Raw genomic sequence first — 20,146 nt, 5'->3', positions numbered from 1 at the left:
TGGAGAGAAGCTGCAGCAAGAGATTACTGCAGCAGCAGAAGCTAAGCAGAGCGGAGCTACAAAGAATGTGGAGAGGAGCTGCAGCAATAGGTTTCTGCAGCAGCAAAGCAGAGCAGAACCGCAAGGAATGCGGAGAGGAGCTGCAGCAAGAGATTACTGCAGCAGCAGAAGCTAAGCAAAGCGGAGCCACAAAGAATATGGAGAGGAGCTGCAGCAAGAGGTTTCTGCAGCAGCAAAGTAGAGCAGAACTGCAAGGAATGCGGAGAGGAGCTGCAGCAAGAGATTACTGCAGCAGCAGAAGCTAAGCAGAGCGGAGCCACAAGGAATGTGGAGAGGAGCTGCAGCAAGACGTTTCTGCAGAAGGTAAGCCGAGCGGAGCCACAAGGAATGTGGAGAGGAGCTGCAGCAAGAGATTACTGCAGCAGCAGAAGCTAAGCAGAGTAGAGCCACAAGGAATGTTAAGAGGAGCTGCAGCAAGAGGTTTCTGCAGCAGCAAAGCAGAGCAGAACCGCAAGGAGTGCGGAGCAGAGGTAAATCCACAGAGGTACAGAGCAGGCAGAGCCGCAAGAGTGCGGAGCATAAGCAGACTGAGAACACAAAGAAAGACACAACAGGGAAGGAAGCCACAGACAAGGAGACCGAGATAAGACTAAGTTCAGACAAGGAAATGGAACAAGACAAGAAACAAGAAGAAAGACACAGGGACCAGGATATTCTGCCTCCTGGAGGGCGGACATCAAGATCAAGGCAAGGCAAGGAGAAAAGCCTCCAGATAGGGAGTAACACAGAGCAAGGCCTGGTAAACTCAGAAGCTAAACACAAACTGAGCTAACACATTGCACAGGCCCAGTCCACTGGGTGGAGCTGCACTAAATACTGGAGGCCTGTTGGTAATTAGTCAGGAACAGATTAGACAGGTGCACCTGATTCCTATAAGAAACAGAGAGTTCAGGTGCCGCCCCCCTATACACATGGTCAGGAAGCATGCAGAGATCAGAGGCACAGAATATGGCGCTGGCAAGAAACAGAAACCGCAACATGACCTGAAGCAGTGGGTAAGATACTGTGAGAGATGAGAGGCCATGCCATGATGCCAGCAGAGTTGTTACACTGGTACTTACCTGCATGCAACCTCCGATCCTCACAAGATCTCCTTCTCTACTCCCCTCTTATCTCTTCTTCCCACAATCGCATACATGATTTCTCTCGCGCATCACCCCTACTCTTGAACTCTCTACCACAACATATCAGACTCTCGCCAACCATTAAAACCTTCAAAAACAAACTGAAGACCTACCTTTTCCGACAAGTTTACAACCTGCAGTAACCACCGATTGACCAAACCGCGGCACAACCAGTTCTACCTCACCTACTGCATCCTCACCCATCTCTTGTAGATTGTGAGCCCTCACGGGCAGGGTTCTCTCATGTCCTGGACCAGTCGTGATTTGTATTGTTTAAAATTATTGTACTTGTTTTTATTATGCATACCTCTCCTCACATGTAAAGCGCCATGGAAAAAATGGCACTATAATAATAATAGCTTAGAACAGTTCCTCAATAATGTGTTCTGTTGATACACTTACCGCTATATGACCACCGAAAGCAAGTGCTATAACAACAAAACAAAAGTGCAGCCCAGAGATGGGCAAGGTGATGTAGAAAGAACACTCACTTACAATGACATCACCTCCTGAGTATTCAGTATATTATGTGTATTCTTTTATTTCTCATAAGCATTAAAATCTTACTTGCTTCATGCTTCCCTCTGCCAACAAGCTTTTTGGAGATGGAAATTTAATTCTCCAGCAGGAATTGGCACCTGTTCACACTATCAAAATTACCAGTTCCTGATTTAAAACAACAGTATCACTGGGCTTGATTGGCAGCAAACTCGCCTGACCTTAACCCGATAGAGAATCTATGGAGTATTGTCAGAAGGAAGATGAGAGACACCAGATCCAACAATGCAGACGAGCTGAAGGCTGCTATCAAGGCAACCTGGCCTTTCATAACCCCTCAGCAGGGCCACAGGCTGATCGCCCCATGCCACGCCGCATTGATGCAGTAAATGATGCAAAAGGAGCCCGACCAAGTACTCAGTGCATTTACTGAACATACATTTCAGTAGGACAACATTTCGGATATTAAAACCATTTTTTCAAGCTGGTGTTATAAAATATTCTAATTTACTGAGATAATGACTTTTGGGTTTTCATTGGCTGTAAGCCATAATCGTCAACATTAACAGAAATAAACATTTGAAATAGATAGTGATGTTTGGAATGAGTCTATCTAATATATGATTTTCACTTTTTGTATTGAGGAACTGAAATAAATTAACTTTTTGATTCTATTCTAATTTTTTGAGATGCACCTTTATCTTCCATTTCACAGCAGTCAGTGAGGGGGAAAGAGGAGTAGAGTTGAGCTGGTTGTGATTACAAACACCTCTGCAGTTGCAGCTCTCCCCTCAATGGACTGTCAGTACAGCTGTAGTTCCTTCTCCCACACTCACTGCTGAGAGATGAAAGCTAAAGATGTTTGTAATCACACTCTGCAGTAGATTTTAGGCAGAAATCAGGGTTGACAGCGGGACTATTTGTCATTACATCTTATAGGAGAAAGCATGTTCTTTTGACATTCTAGAGACATGTTCCTTCTTTTCCTGCACGCTCCCAGATAATATTGTCTGGTGATGCCCATTTGTGCTCTTCATAAATTATAACCTATATTTCTAATCTCATACCTCCACAATAGAGATAAGAAATTATAAGATAAAAGCTGTGTTGTGTTCAGCTCTGCAGCCGCTATTCCATGATGAGTCCAGTTTAACATGGAGAAACTGCTAAAAGATTCTCTTTAAGGATTAAGCAGATCATTTACCAAAACCACAGAGAAATTTCTACATTTCCCAAACTCTAATACAAATATGAGAAGTCCTGATAAATACATCAACTACTGGAGATAACGGGATAATACATTTTTATATGTTTATTTCATACACAGGTTGATAGAGAATCTTACATCTTACTTTAAAATGGTTTCTATGGGTCTAATGTACAGAATTAGTCATTACTATCAGTGGTTCCTAATATTGTGCGGTCATTCCTTTCTTTTTCCGAGCAGCTCCGTTTTCTTATTCATTCCAGATTTAAACAAAATAATAAAGCATTTAGGGAAAAACACACAACCTAAAAGTCCAGCACTGGAAGCCATCACTGCAAATATCTCCACAGCCACCATGTTCTTCCCTCTGGTGCTCAGATAAGCCGGGATCATGGAAATCCAGACACTGAGGAACACCAGCATGCTGAAGGTGATGTACTTAGCCTCGTTGAAACTGTCCGGTAATGTCCTCACCAAGAAAGCCAGAACAAAGCTCACAGCTGCCAGGAGCCCCAGATAACCCAACATGGAGTAGAACCAGATATCTGAGCCTTCATTACACTGAATGATGAGAATCCCAGGATAAGACTCAGTGTCCAGATCTTGGAATGGGGGAGAAATAGTCAACCACAAAACACAGATTACAACCTGAAGGGAAGAACACAACAACACTATGGTATAGGGCAGTTTCACATTCAGCCATTTTCTCCAGGCACTTCCAGGCTTGGTGGACTTAAAAGCAACACAAACCATGACAGTCTTGGCGAGAAGTGAAGAGACGGCTACTGAGAAGAAAAATCCAAAACTGGTTTCACGTAATCTACAAGTTACATCATTGGGACGACCAAGGAACAAAAACACAGAGAGAAAGCTGAGAAAGATGGAGACCAGGAGGAGGTAACTCAGGTTCCGGTTATTGGCTCTAACAATAGGAGTGTCCCGGTAGGAAATAAATATCCCAAATGTGAAGCCGGTCACAAGACATCCGAAGACCGAGATACAGGAAAATACCGAAGCCATTGTGTCATTCTGGTAAGAGATGAACTCCATCACTTTAGGCAGACACTGGTCTCTCTTCTCATTTGGCCATTTGTCAATTTGGCATTTCATGCAGATCTCGCTGTCTGTAGGAAAATGTTATAACATATTACTTTTATTGTGGGAAGAATAACTATCTATTATCTTTCTATCTATCTATTTATCTATCTATTTATCTATTTTAGAAAAAATGGAGCAGCACACTTTCTGACTAGGTGGGTGCACAGGCCTGCCGGCAAATAATCTGTATACTTGACAAATATATAAAGACAAAAGATGGGAAGCAGCACTGCAAAAAAATACTTAAAGAGTAAGGTGGATGATGCATGATAAAGGCTCTTGGGAAAAGAAAAGTCGCCACACCATGTGGACCCAATAAAGTCCACCTTACTAGATAAGTAATTTTCGGAGTGCTGCTCCCATATTTTGGCTTTATCTATTATCTATTATATATTATCTATCTATTATCTGTCTGTCTGTGAATCTGTCTAATATCTTTCCATCAATGCTAAATACAAATAAGTTTTCCTGGATGGCTAAAGGCCCCGTCTCACATAGCGAGATCGCTGCTGAGTCACAAGTTTTGTGACGCAACAGCGACCTCAGTAGCGATCTCGCTATGTGTGACACGTACCAGCGATCAGGCCCCTGCTGTGAGATCGCTGGTCGTGTTGGAATGGCCTGGACCTTTTTTTGGTCGTTGAGGCCCCGCTGACATCGCTGAATCGGTGTGTGTGACACCGATCCAGCGATGTCTTCACTGGTAACCAGGGTAAACATCGGGTTACTAAGCGCAGGGCCGCGCTTAGTAACCCGATGTTTACCCTGGTTACCAGCGTAAATGTAAAAAAAAACAAACAATACATACTCGCCTTTCGGTGTCCAGGTCCCTTGCCGTCTGCTTCCTGCTCTCACTGACTGAGATCCGGCCGTACAGTGAGAAGTGAGAGCACAGCAGTGACGTCACCGCTGCGCTCTGCTCTCACTGTACGGCGGCTCAGTCAGAGCAGGAAGCAGACGGCAAGGGACACCGAAAGGCGAGTATGTATTGTTTGTTTTTTTTGGTAACCAGGGTAAACATCGGGTTACTAAGCGCGGCCCTGCGCTTAGTAACCCGATGTTTACCCTGGTTACCCGGGTGCTGCAGGGGGACTTCGGCATCGTTGAAGACAGTTTCAACGATGCCGAAGTCGTTCCCCTGATCGTTGGTCGCTGGAGAGAGCGGTCTGTGTGACAGCTCCCCAGCGACCACACAGCGACTTACCAACGATCACGGCCAGGTCGTATCGCTGGTCGTGATCGTTGGTAAATCGCTTAGTGAGACGGGGCCTTAAATGCCCATCACATGTCATATGTCTCTCAGTATAAGCCTGAAATATCACATTTTACTACATGCTTTTTGTGCATGCAGGGTCGCCATCTCCTTTGATAATTTTTTTCTGGACAAATTGGACAAAATACACAGACAGATAAAACTCTTTTTTACACCACACAACCCTTCACACCCTCAAAAGAAGGTCATGGAATCACAGACATTGAAATTATACAGTTTGTTCATTGAGATAAACATTTTCTGGCAGCAGCGATAAAACACAGATGACTTGTTACTATTTAAGTGCCCAGCATCACTGCAGCCAAACACAAAGCTCTGTGATTTGCATCATCTTGGACACTTACTGGGACTGTTCTATATGTTATTGTCTGTTGCTGGTCCAATAAACTATTGCCACATTGTTTCACCCTCACCCTGTGTTATCTGAGTAGTATTCTGCCCATGAGAAAGGATTGTGGACAGTAAGTGGGATGAGTCCTGTTCCATGCAGTCTTTTTAAAGACATCTGACCCAGAGGATGAGAGCACCCACTGACCCTCATGTCTCCACATCTACTTTATGAAAAGTTGTCCCCAAATGCTTTTACACATGTAAAATAACAATCAGAGCTCATCTTCCTCAGGTCCCGCTCAAAGTAGATGGCACAAACCACTGAGTTTCACACTTCGGCACACCAGGATTCAAGCAGCTGCGACTTTGGGGCTTCCAGAGCCAACTATACCCCCCAGTGGCAACCAGCATTTGGCGGGCACCAAGCTTAGGAAGCTGACAGACTTTTGAGGTATGTGGCCACGTGACCTGATTGTCCCAAACAGGAATATCCTTTCAAATAATTGGATATGGAAGGCACAACTAAACAATATTGGAGTTAGGCTGGCTTCACACTGCGTCCTGGCAGTCCGTTAGACGGACATAAACGCGGTGTCACCTAGCCCGTTACAGCCCCCATTGACTGCAATGTCGGACGCATCGCTAGGGATGTTCCGTCATTGAGTGATGGACCCCGAGACACGGGCTGCAGCATTTCCGGGTCCGTCACTGCTAGCGCAGATAGAGCTAGCAGATGCTCTATCTGCACTAGCGAGATGTAACGTCGGCACTTGCGTTAACAGCAGCCCGTTAGCGTATTTGCTGAAAGGGCTGCTGCTAACGCAGTGTGAACCCAGCCTTAGGGGTACTCCTAGAGCATGCTAATATACAATGGATAGAGAAGAAGCGAAAAGCTGCATGCTCACAGAATTAAATGATGATCATGAATTCCTTGCTGTAGAGTAGGGTTGAGCGAAATGGATTGGACAAATTCAAAAATCGCTGACTTTCGGCAAAGTCGGGTTTCATGAAACTCAACCCGATCCTAGTGTGGGATCGGCAATGAGGTCGGCGATCTGCGCGCCAAAGTCGCGTTTCATATGATGCGTTCAGCGCCATTTTTCAGCCAATGATGGAGGATGCAGAGTGTGGGCAGCGTGATGACATAGGTCTCGGTCCCCACCGTCTTAGAGAAGGGCATGACAGTGATTGGCTGGCTTTCTGCGGCATCACAGGGGGTATAAAGGGGCGTGCACGCAGACCGCCATCTTACTTCTGCCGATCGTAGCATAGGGAGAGGTTGCTGCAGCTTCATCAGAAGAAGGGATATTGTTAGGGAGGGAAGATTAACCCCCAAACCACTTGTGCTGTAGCAATTTCCACTGTCCAACACCACCTTTTCTTTGCAGGGACAGTGGAGGCTAGATTTTGGGCATCAGATCTGTAGCTTATAAGACTCTCTGATAGCTGCATTGCTGTGTGTACGCCACTGTGCAAACCAACTGCTTGTTTAAAAGCAAAAATCCTGTTGCTCCTTTCTGCACAGTTATTTTGTTTATTTGTCCACACTTTTGTGGGCAGCAGTCCTTTTTATTGCTGCCATACTTGTCCTGAGATCATTGTAGGGAGATTGTTATAGTAGTGCAGTCCCTTTTTTTAATATATCTGCCAGCCACTGTCTGCCACTCACATTGCGTTGTGTTATACACTGGGCCTGAGTTTTGGTTCAGCCTCCCCCTAAATAAGGAGATTCAAATTCTCACAAAGTGGATATATTTCAGTCCTTTTAGTTTGTCGTATATCAGACAGCCACTTTCTGCCACTTCCATTGTGTTGTTTTATGCACAGGGTCTGGGTTTTGGTTCTGTCTCCCCCCCCAAAAAGGGGAGATTTAAATTCTCAACAAGTTTATATACACCTTCTACCTTGTTTTGCAGTACCATATAACGGTTGTTATTTTGGTTAGATTTTCCTAAAAATGAGGAAGTCTGGTGGAAGAGGCCGTGGGTGGTCGTTACCAGCTGGTACTGATGGTGGTGATGGAGCTTCTGGTGGTAGTGGGGAAAGCAAAATAGCACCTAAGTCTGGAGGTGTTGAGCCAGCGTCATCGTCTGACTACACAAGGCCTCGAAGGCTCGCTTATCTGGGAGTAGGAAAACAGCTTTTATAGCCAGAGCAGCAGGAAAAAGTTTTGGCTTTCCTTGCTGACTCAGCCTCTAGCTCTTTCGCCTCCTCTTCAGAAAGTTCCATATATAAAAGCAGCGAGTCGTCAGTGGATGCTCCCGGTCAGAAACAAGATGTTTCCTTGTGTCCTTCACCCAAACTAAAAGTGAAGAATGTGTCAGGCAACACTACAGGTTACTCCATGGAGCTCTTTACACATACCATGCCTGGGTTAAAAAAGGGAAATTGTTAACTGCCCATTACAAGATGAATCAGACATGGAGTGCACTGATGCACAGCCACAGCTAGATTATTATGCTGTTCCATTGACTCAGATCACTACATTGCCATCGCAGTGTACTGAGCCAGAATCTGACCCTGATGAGACTATGGTGCCCTGTTCCGAACGCAATAGCACCTTATACGGTGACACAGAGAAAGGTGCACATGACATTGAAGAGGAGGTGATAGATGACCCAGTTATTGACCCATGGCAGCCATTGGGGGAAGAGGGTGCCGCTGCCAGTAGCTCAGAAGCAGAGGAGGATGATCCACAGCAGCCATCTACATCGCAACAGCTGTCATCTGGCAGGCCCGTATCTGTTGTGAATTCCGCTCCTGGGCTCCCTCCGGTGGTTGCAAGTTGCACTTTTGTGAGTTCTGCTCTTGGACTCCCTCCTGTGGTTTTGAGTGGTATGGCTGCTTCTTGGATTTAGCATCAGCAGCTGCCTTCACTGATCGTCTTTCTGGCTCGGCTATTTTAGTCTGGCCTTTTCCTTGACTCAATGCCAGTTGTCAATGGTTCTTGCTTGAGTCACAGCTCTTTTGGATTTCCCTGACACTCTGACTAGTCTGCAAAGATAAGTCCTTGCTTCTCTTTTGCTGTCCACTTATTGTGGACTTATTGTTCAGCAAATTCTATGTTTGTTTTTGTCCAGCTTATCAGTATGGAACTATTCAGCTAAGCTGGAAGCTCTGGGCAGCAGATTTTGCCCTCCACACCTATTAGTTAGGGTACCGTCTCACAGTGGCACTTTTGTCGCTACGACGGTACGATCCGTGACGTTCCAGCGATATCCATACGATATCGCATTGTCTGACACGCAGCAGCGATCAGGGACCCTGCTGAGAATCGTACGTCGTAGCAGATCGTTTGGAACTTTCTTTCGTCGCTGGATCTCCCGCTGTCATCGCTGGATCGTTGTTTGTGACAGCGATCCAGCGATGCGTTCCCTTGTAACCAGGGTAAACATCGGGTTACTAAGCGCAGGGCCGCGCTTAGTAACCCAATGTTTACCGTGGTTACCAGCGTAAAAGTAAAAAAAAAACCCGTACATACTCACATTTCGGTGTCCTTCAGGTCCCTTGCCGTCTGCTTCCCGCTCTGACTGTCTGCCGGCCGGAAAGTGAGAGCAGAGCACAGCTGTGACGCACTGTTGTGATCTGCTTTCACTTTAAGGCGGTACTCAGTCAGAGCGGGAAGCAGACGGCAAGGGACCTGAAGGACACCGAAATGTGAGTATGTACGGTTTGTTTTTTTTAACTTTTACGCTGGTAACCACGGTAAACATCGGGTTACTAAGCGCGGCCCTGCGCTTAGTAACCCGATGTTTACCCTGGTTACCCGGGACCTCGGCATTGTTGGTCGCTGGAGAGCGGTCTGTGTGACAGCTCCCCAGCGACCACACAACGACTTTCCAACGATCACGGCCAGGTCGTATCGCTGGTCGTGATCGTTGGTAAATCGTTATGTGAGAAGGTACCCTAAGGTGTGGAGATTTTTACAATCTCTGCGGTGGCTTTTTCTAGTTTTTTTATTACTGACCGCACAGTGTTCTGTCCTGTACTTTTCTGTTTAGCTAGTATTGGCCTCCTTTGCTACATCTTGTTTCATTCTACGTATGTCATTTCCCTCTCCACTCACAGTCATTATTTGTGGGGCGCTGTCTATCCCTTTGGGGGTTTTCCTCTGAGGCAAGATAGCTTTCCTGTTACTACCTTTAGGGGTAGTTAGTTCTTAGGCTGTGACGAGGTGTCTAGGGACAAATATAAAAGAGGGACAGCACCACAGCAGTTGTGAAAAAAGAACCACGTATTTATTCCACCTCCTGCAACGTTTCGGTCCGCAGACCTTTATCAAGCATAGTACAAAAACAATCCAACCACCATTATATACCATTAATCCCACCCCCACAATTGACTAGCAACCAATGGGATGGTTCAGTACAATCAGAAAACATAAATCATAATATAGACATATAAATACAATTAAAAACCACATCTCATGAGCAGCCCCCCATATATACTAACCATTGGCAGGGTTATACCCTCCCTGATCGCTCCCTCTATGTGAATTATCCCCAGAGAAAACAGAAATACATCCCCCACGTCCTTATAGATAACAGCAGCGAGCACACCAATCCATGCGGTGCGTCAGCCGCTGTCGTAGCAACGGGGCGTGTCCATAATAGCGACAGTCCAATCATATCCATGGAGCTCCCACGTGACATAAACGTCACCTGCCCAGCATGCACTGCTCGTTTATGTTGTAGCACATTGGTTGATTCTCCAAATCATCAGATCCTCAGCGCGCATGTCCATGACGCCATCCTCCCCTCACTCCTCTATGCGCAAGTCACAGTTCCAAGCTCCGGCACCCCTTATATGCCGGAACAGACCTAGCACAACTGCGCATGTCACAAGAGACTCTCCGAATCCCCTATGATGTCCCGGGTGCGCACGATAGCAAAGTCAGATAGAATCCACACATAGATGGCAGTCAGTTTCAAAATACGAGGAACTTCATAGTATTTCATCACTTCAGGTCCACATGCAAGGATATAGGATAACTCAATCCAACCGGATCTCGGCCATTCCATATGGACCTGAAATGAGAAATCGCACATACAGGGAGAAACCAACATCTAAATATATTATTCATAGAGACATAAAATGGAGTAGAATAGATTTTCAGACTAACATAGATATGAATACCAAATAAGTCTCCACACATAGGGATATATGCTGCCATTGGTTCATAATATATAAATAAGGGCACTATTCCCTCCTCATATTAATCCCTAAATAAACCTGTAGCCGCACATATACATTAATCGTCATAACCATCACATAATGTTCCTTACATATGTATTCATCTATGGGAACCAATTACACATATATTTATCTATAAGGGGCAATTCCATATAAAGGGGGCCGTTCTGATTAACACCATAAAACACTATACAACATAGGTTAAAAACAAGGTTATATCGACAAAGAAATTGCAATGAATCAATCGAGCGTTTATAGGAGACAACCCTGTGGATAATCAATATTCAAGCCCCTTGGGGAAAGTGTGTCTAACTCATATATCCACTTTAACTCCTTTCTTTTGAGAAGAGAAATCCGATCCCCCCCACGTCTGAGTATGGGTACATCGTCTATAACGCGATATCTGAGCTGATTAATCGAATGCCCTAAGTCATGAAAATGCCGGGGTACTGGAAGGTCAATGAGCTTTTTTCTAATCGTGCTCTTATGCTTTGAAATTCTAGCCCTGACCTCCATTGTGGTCTCCCCTACATAGTAGAGACCACAAGGGAAGCTCAGGACGTAAACCACAAAACTACTTTTGCAAGTATAACGTTTACGTATTGCATATTCCTTTCCAGTATGGGGGTGGTAAAAGACCGCCCTCTTAAGGAGATTATTGCAACTTGCACAGCCGAGACACGAAAAATTGCCCATGCTTGGACGGCTCAAAGTAGTCTGTAGGTCCCTCCTTGTACTGCCCACATCAGAAACCACTAGCTCATCTTTCAAACTCCTGTTCCTCCTATACGAGAACTCACTGACATTACTATCACCCCTACTTAGTACCGACCAATGTCTCCGGATGATCTCTGAGATCTGGCCACTCTGGCTGTTGAATGTTGTAACAAACGGTATCCTCTTTTTGGAATTAAGAGCCACCCTTTGAGTCAGGAGCTCATCCCTATCTTTACTCAATGTTTTTATTTTAAATTTGTCCAAATCTCTCCGTGGATATCCTCTCAATAAGAATTTTTGGCACATCTCATTGAGTCTAGTGTCTATCCTAGATTCATCAGAGACAATCCTTCTGACCCTCAGAAGTTGGCTCCATGACAGAGATTCCACCATTCTATCAGTCTGTTTAACATTCTTACTTGAACAACATTTACCCTGGGCTGGGTTTTACTATGGAAAGCTCTCAGACAAGGATACAATTTCTGGATACAAGTGTCTATAAGCAGGAGGGGTTGTTGCATACTGACCTGTTTGTTAAACAGACTGATAGAAATAACCTTTTACACTTTTCCAGTGAACACCCACGTAGAATGGTGGAATCTCTGCCATGGAGCCAACTTCTGAGGGTCAGGAGGATTGTCTCTGATGAATCTAGGATAGACACTAGACTCAATGAGATGTGCCAAAAATTCTTATTGAGAGGATATCCACGGAGAGATTTGGACAAATTTAAAATAAAAACATTGAGTAAAGATAGGGATGAGCTCCTGACTCCCAGGGTGGCTCTTGATTCCAAAAAGAGGATACCGTTTGTTACAACATTCAACAGCCAGAGTGGCCAGATCTCAGAGATCATCCGGAGACATTGGTCGGTACTAAGTAGGGGTGATAGTAATGTCAGTGAGTTCTCGTATAGGAGGAACAGGAGTTTGAAAGATGAGCTAGTGGTTTCTGATGTGGGCAGTACAAGGAGGGACCTACAGACTACTTTGAGCCGTCCAAGCATGGGCAATTTTTCGTGTCTCGGCTGTGCAAGTTGCAATAATCTCCTTAAGAGGGCGGTCTTTTACCACCCCCATACTGGAAAGGAATATGCAATACGTAAACGTTATACTTGCAAAAGTAGTTTTGTGGTTTACGTCCTGAGCTTCCCTTGTGGTCTCTACTATGTAGGGGAGACCACAATGGAGGTCAGGGCTAGAATTTCAAAGCATAAGAGCACGATTAGAAAAAAGCTCATTGACCTTCCAGTACCCCGGCATTTTCATGACTTAGGGCATTCGATTAATCAGCTCAGATATCGCGTTATAGACGATGTACCCATACTCAGACGTGGGGGGGGATCGGATTTCTCTTCTCAAAAGAAAGGAGTTAAAGTGGATATATGAGTTAGACACACTTTCCCCAAGGGGCTTGAATATTGATTATCCACAGGGTTGTCTCCTATAAACGCTCGATTGATTCATTGCAATTTCTTCGTCGATATAACCTTGTTTTTAACCTATGTTGTATAGTGTTTTATGGTGTTAATCAGAACGGCCCCCTTTATATGGAATTGCCCCTTATAGATAAATATATGTGTAATTGGTTCCCATAGATGAATACATATGTAAGGAACATTATGTGATGGTTATGGCGATTAATGTATATGTGCGGCTACAGGTTTATTTAGGGATTAATATGAGGAGGGAATAGTGCCCTTATTTATATATTATGAACCAATGGCAGCATATATCCCTATGTGTGGAGACTTATTTGGTATTCATATCTATGTTAGTCTGAAAATCTATTCTACTCCATTTTATGTCTCTATGAATAATATATTTAGATGTTGGTTTCTCCCTGTATGTGTGATTTCTCATTTCAGGTCCATATGGAATGGCCAAGATCCGGTTGGATTGAGTTATCCTATATCCTTGCATGTGGACCTGAAGTGATGAAATACTATGAAGTTCCTCATATTTTGAAACTGACTGCCATCTATGTGTGGATGCTATCTGACTTTGCTATCGTGCGCACCCGGGACATCATAGGGGATTCGGAGAGTCTCTTGTGACATGCGCAGTTGCGCTAGGTCTGTTCCGGCATATAAGGGGTGCCGGAGCTTGGAACTGTGACTTGCGCATAGAGGAGTGAGGGGAGGATGGCGTCATGGACATGCGCGCTGAGGATCTGATGATTTGGAGAATCAACCAATGTGCAACCACATAAACGAGCAGTGCATGCTGGGCAGGTGACGTTTATGTCACGTGGGAGCTCCATGGATATGATTGGACTGTCGCTATTATGGACACTGTTGTGATTCGGTTCGTGGGCTCCCCCGGTGGTCTCTTGTGGTACTGGTATCCTGCAAGCTTTGCCTTCAGTTCACCTGTTCCTATCAGGATGTGGGTGTATCCTATTTAACCTTGCTCCTCAGTCATTCTAATGCTGGCCATCAATGTATCCAGAGTGATTCTGTTGCATGTTCCTGCTCCCAGTTTTCTGCTCAGCTAAGTTGGACACTTTAGTCCTTAAGTCTATTTTTGTATGTTTTGTCCAGTTTGCACTTATGTGAATCTCTGCAGCTGGAAGCTCTTGTTGGGCTGAAATTACCACTCCAGTGGCATGAGTTGTCACATGAGTTAAGGTAATTTCAGGATGGTGTTTTGAAGGGTTTTGCAGCTGACCGCGAAGTCCTCTGTTGTATCTTTCTGCTATTTAGTTAGCGGGCCTCTCTGTGCTAAATCTGCTTTCATACTACGTGTGTCTTTTCATCTGCTCTCACCGTTATTATATGTGGGGGGCTGCTATCTCCTGTGGGGACATTCTCTGGAGGCAAGCCAGGACTGTGTTTTCTTCTACCAGGGGTAGTTAGTTCTCCGGCTGGCGCGCGGCATCTAGAGACAACGCAGGAATGCCCCCTGGCTACTTCTAGTGTGGTGTGTAGGTTTAGCATCGCGGTCAGCTCTAGTTTCCATCACCCGAGAGCTTGTCCGTTTATTCTATGCTTCTGATGTTTCCTTGCCATTGGAAACCATAACAGTATGGCCAGCCAAAATGTTTAATCTATAGGCTGAAGCAGGAGAGAAAAGGAACTGTGTGAAACCTTTTTTTTTTTTTTTTTTTCCCTTCCTCTGAAGTTGCACTCCAGCTCTAATTGCAGTCTCCTGTTTTCCTCTCCTCTTAACCCCTGAATGGCTCAGACTTTATCTGTTGAAATATGGATCCCCAGAGTCTGGCTACCAATTTGAATAATCTTGCCTCTAAAGTTCAGAATATACAAGATTTTTTGTTACATGCTCCTCGGTCTGAACCTAAAATTCCTATACCGGATTTTTTTTCTGGAGATCGATCTTGTTTTCTAAATTTTAAATACAATTGTAAATTGTTTCTTTCGCTGAGATCTCACTCTGCTGGAGATCCTGCCCAGCAAGTAAAAATTGTTATTTCTTTACTGCGGGGTGACCCCCAAAATTGGGCATTTTCACTGGCACCAGGGGATCCTGCGTTGCTCAATGTGGATGCATTTTTTCTGGCTTTGGGGTTGCTTTATGAGGAACCAAATTTGGAGATTCAGGCTGAGAAAGCCCTAATAGCCCTCTCTCAGGGGCAAGATGAAGCCGAAATATATTGCCAAAAATTTCGAAAATGGTCTGTGCTTACTCAGTGGAATGAGTGCGCTCTGGCGGCAATTTTCAGAGAAGGTCTCTCTGATGCTGTAAAAGACGTCATGGTGGGGTTTCCTGCGCCTACTGGTCTGAATGAGTCCATGACAATGGCAATTCAGATTGATCGGCGTTTACGGGAACGCAAACCTGTGCACCAGTTGGCGGTGTCTTCTGAAGAGGCACCACAGAGTATGCAATGTGATAGCTTTCTGTCCAGAAGCGAACGACAGATTTACAGGCGCAAAAATCATTTGTGCTTCTATTGTGGAAATTCTACTCATGTTATATCAGCATGCTCTAAACGAACAAAGAAAGTTGATAAATCCTCTGCTATTGGCACTTTGCAGTCCAAGTTTATTTTGTCTGTAACTCTAATTTGTTCGTTATCTTCTATTGTTGCGGATGCGTATGTGGATTCTGGCGCCGCTTTGAGTCTTATGGATTGGTCCTTTGCCAGGCGCTGTGGGTTTGATCTAGAGCCTCTGGAAGTTCCTATACCTTTAAAGGGTATTGATTCTACACCATTTGCTAGTAATAAACCACAATACTGGACACAAGTGACTATGCGTATGACTCCAGACCATCAAGAGGTGATTCGCTTCCTTGTACTGTATAATCTACATGATGTGTTGGTGCTGGGATTGCCATGGTTGCAAACTCATAACCCAGTCCTTGACTGGAAAACAATGTCTGTGCTAAGCTGGGGATGTCAGGGAGATCATGGGGACACACCTTTGGTCTCCATTGCTTCATCTATTCCCTCTGAAATTCCTGAGTTTTTGTCTGATTATCGTGAGGTTTTTGAGGAATCTACTCTTAATTCTCTTCTTCCTCACAGAGATTGCGATTGCGCCATAGATTTGATCCCTGGCAGTAAATTTCCTAAGGGTCGTCTATTCAATCTGTCTGTACCTGAACATGCTGCCATGCGAGAGTATATTAGGGAGTCCTTGGAAAAGGGACATATTCGTCCTTCTTCGTCTCCTCTTGGAGCGGGGTTCTTTTTCGTAGCTAAAAGTGATGGTTCTTTGAGACCTTGTATTGATTATAGACTCTTGAATAAGATCACAGTCAAGTATCAATATCCTTTGCCATTGCTGACAGATTTATTTGCTCGCATTGAGGGGGCGAAGTGGTTCTCTAAGATTGATCTTCGCGGTGCGTATAATTTGGTGCGAATTAAGCAGGGGGATGAGTGGAAAACCGCATTTAATACGCCCGAGGGCCATTTTGAGTATTTGGTGATGCCTTTTGGTCTGTCAAATGCCCCTTCGGTCTTTCAGTCTTTTATGCACAATATTTTCCGTGAATATCTGGATAAATTTATGATTGTGTATTTGGACGATATCTTGATTTTTTCGGATGACTGGGAATCTCATGTTCAACAAGTTAGGAGGGTTTTTCAGGTTTTGCGGACCAATTCTCTGTTTGTTAAAGGTTAAAAGTGTGTTTTTGGGGTTCAGAAGATTTCTTTTTTGGGGTACATTTTTTCCCCCTCTTCTATTGAGATGGATCCTGTGAAGGTTCGGGCTATTTGTGACTGGACGCAACCGACTTCTCTTAAGGGCCTTCAGAAATTTTTGGGCTTTGCTAACTTTTATCGTCGATTCATAACTGGTTTTTCTAGCGTTGTCAGGCCTTTGACTGATTTGACTAAAAAGGGTGCTGATGTTGCAGATTGGTCCCCTGCTGCTGTGGAGGCCTTTCGGGAGCTTAAGCGCCGTTTTTCTTCTGCTCCGGTGTTGTGCCAGCCTGATGTTTCTCTTCCTTTTCAGGTGGAAGTTGATGCTTCCGAGATCGGAGCGGGGGCGGTTTTGTCGCAGAAAAGTTCAGATTGTTCAGTGATGAGACCTTGTGCGTTCTTTTCTCGAAAATTTTCGCCCGCCGAGCGAAATTATGACGTCGGTAATCGGGAGCTTTTGGCGATGAAGTGGGCATTCGAGGAGTGGCGTCATTGGCTTGAGGGTGCTACACATCAGGTGGTGGTCTTGACTGATCACAAAAATTTGATTTATCTTGAGTCGGCCAGACGTCTGAATCCTAGACAGGCGCGCTGGTCGTTGTTTTTCTCCCGGTTTAATTTTGTGGTTTCGTATCTGCCAGGTACTAAGAATGTGAAGGCGGATGCCCTTTCTAGGAGTTTTGAACCTGATTCCCCTGGTGATTCTAAACCTACGGGTATACTTAAGGATGGGGTGATATTGTCTGCTGTCTTCCCAGACCTGCGACGTGCTTTACAAGAGTTTCAGGCGGATCGGCCTGATCGTTGTCCGCCTGGTAGATTGTTTGTGCCGGATGAGTGGACCAATAGAGTCATCTCGGAGGTTCATTCTTCTGCGTTGGCAGGTCATCCGGGAATTTTTGGTACCAGAGATTTGGTGGCTAGGTCCTTCTGGTGGCCTTCCCTGTCTCGGGACGTGCGTACTTTTGTGCAGTCTTGCGATGTTTGTGCTCGGGCCAAGCCTTGTTGTTCTCGGGCTAGTGGGTTGTTGTTGCCCTTGCCTGTTCCTAAGAGGCCTTGGACACACATCTCTATGGATTTTATTTCTGATCTCCCTGTTTCTCAGAAGATGTCCGTCATTTGGGTGGTGTGTGACCGCTTTTCTAAGATGGTTCATTTGGTGCCCTTGCCCAAGCTGCCTTCCTCATCTGAGTTGGTGCCCCTGTTTTTTCAGAATGTGGTTCGGCTGCATGGTATTCCGGAGAATATCGTTTCCGACAGGGGATCCCAGTTTGTGTCCAGATTTTGGCGGGCGTTTTGTGCCAGGATGGGCATTGATTTGTCTTTTTCGTCTGCATTTCATCCCCAGACAAATGGCCAGACGGAACGTACTAATCAGACCTTGGAGACTTATTTGAGGTGTTTCGTGTCTGCTGATCAGGATGACTGGGTCTCCTTTTTGCCGTTGGCTGAGTTTGCCCTTAATAATCGGGCCAGTTCTGCCACTTTGGTCTCCCCTTTCTTTTGCAATTCAGGGTTCCATCCTCGTTTTTCATCTGGTCAGGTGGAGTCTTCGGATTGTCCTGGAGTGGATACCATGGTGGATAGGTTGCATCGTATTTGGGGGCAGGTGGTGGACAATTTGGAGTTGTCCCAGGAGAAGACTCAACGTTTTGCTAATCGCCATCGTCGTGTTGGTCCTCGTCTTCGTGTTGGGGACTTGGTGTGGTTGTCCTCCCGTTTTGTCCCTATGAGGGTCTCTTCTCCTAAGTTTAAGCCTCGGTTCATCGGTCCTTATAAGATTTTGGAAATTCTTAACCCTGTGTCTTTTCGTTTGGACCTCCCAGCATCCTTTGCTATCCATAATGTCTTCCATCGGTCATTATTGCGGAGGTATGAGGTACCACTTGTGCCTTCTGTTGAGCCTCCTGCTCCTGTGCTGGTTGAGGGTGAATTGGAGTACGTGGTGGAGAAAATCTTGGACTCCCGTGTTTCCAGACGGAGACTTCAATATCTGGTGAAATGGAAGGGCTACGGTCAAGAGGATAATTCTTGGGTTACAGCTTCTGATGTTCATGCTTCTGATTTGGTCCGTGCCTTTCATAGGGCTCATCCAGATCGCCCTGGTGGTTCTTGTGAGGGTTCGGTGCCCCCTCCTTAAGGGGGGGGAACTGTTGTGATTCGGTTCGTGGGCTCCCCCGGTGGTCTCTTGTGGTACTGGTGTCCTGCAAGCTTTGCCTTCAGTTCACCTGTTCCTATCAGGATGTGGGAGTATCCTATTTAACCTTGCTCCTCAGTCATTCTAATGCTGGCCATCAATGTATCCAGAGTGATTCTGTTGCATGTTCCTGCTCCCAGTTTTCTGCTCAGCTAAGTTGGACACTTTAGTCCTTAAGTCTATTTTTGTATGTTTTGTCCAGTTTGCACTTATGTGAATCTCTGCAGCTGGAAGCTCTTGTTGGGCTGAAATTACCACTCCAGTGGCATGAGTTGTCACATGAGTTAAGGTAATTTCAGGATGGTGTTTTGAAGGGTTTTGCAGCTGACCGCGAAGTCCTCTGTTGTATCTTTCTGCTATTTAGTTAGCGGGCCTCTCTGTGCTAAATCTGCTTTCATACTACGTGTGTCTTTTCATCTGCTCTCACCGTTATTATATGTGGGGGGCTGCTATCTCCTGTGGGGAAATTCTCTGGAGGCAAGCCAGGACTGTGTTTTCTTCTACCAGGGGTAGTTAGTTCTCCGGCTGGCGCGCGGCATCTAGAGACAACGCAGGAATGCCCCCTGGCTACTTCTAGTGTGGTGTGTAGGTTTAGCATCGCGGTCAGCTCTAGTTTCCATCACCCGAGAGCTTGTCTGTTTATTCTATGCTTCTGATGTTTCCTTGCCATTGGAAACCATAACAGGACACGCCCCATTGCTACGACAGCGGCTGACGCACCGCATGGATTGGTGCGATCGCTGCTGTTATCTATAAGGACGTGGGGGATGTATTTCTGTTTTCTCTGGGGATAATTCACATAGAGGGAGCGATCAGGGAAGGTATAACCCTGCCAATGGTTAGTATATATGGGGGGCTGCTCATGAGATGTGGTTTTTAATTGTATTTATATGTCTATATTATGATTTATGTTTTCTGATTGTACTGAACCGTCCCATTGGTTGCTAGTCAATTGTGGGGGTGGGATTAATGGTATATAATGGTGGTTGGATTGTTTTTGTACTATGCTTGATAAAGGTCTGCGGACCGAAACGTTGCAGGAGGTGGAATAAATACGTGGTTCTTTTTTCACAACTGCTGTGGTGCTGTCCCTCTTTTATATTTGGATTTGGACTTAGACACCGGGATGGATCCCCTGGTAAGGACGAGCACCCTGTTATCCATAGAGATGCTACATGTTTAGGGTGCGGCTTGACTACTATTTTGTGAGTTTTGCCTGGAGGTGTCTAGGGAGTGACAGGAGCATCCCACGGCTACTTCTAGTGTTGTGTTGAGATCAGGAACTGCGGTCAGTATAGTTCCCACCTGCTCAGAGCTTGTCGCATGCCTTTCCTAAA

At 45.3% G+C, this 20,146-nt stretch overlaps 1 protein-coding gene across 1 annotated transcript; it reads right to left on the bottom strand.

The window, feature by feature from the left end:
* Positions 1–3,015: 3,015 nt before the first annotated feature.
* On the bottom strand, positions 3,016–10,110 carry LOC143793418 (vomeronasal type-2 receptor 26-like). Its single transcript, XM_077280367.1, has 2 exons — positions 10,043–10,110; positions 3,016–4,013 (listed from the first exon to the last, which is right to left on the bottom strand). Exon 2 carries the CDS (start codon positions 3,997–3,999, stop codon positions 3,106–3,108), a length of 894 nt encoding a protein of 297 aa, XP_077136482.1. The 5' UTR covers positions 4,000–4,013; positions 10,043–10,110; the 3' UTR covers positions 3,016–3,105.
* Positions 10,111–20,146: the final 10,036 nt, after the last annotated feature.

Source organism: Ranitomeya variabilis, chromosome 1 (genome assembly GCF_051348905.1).
Source record: "Ranitomeya variabilis isolate aRanVar5 chromosome 1, aRanVar5.hap1, whole genome shotgun sequence".
Lineage (NCBI taxonomy): Eukaryota > Metazoa > Chordata > Amphibia > Anura > Dendrobatidae > Ranitomeya > Ranitomeya variabilis.
This window is presented reverse-complemented; position numbering and strand designations above follow the sequence as displayed.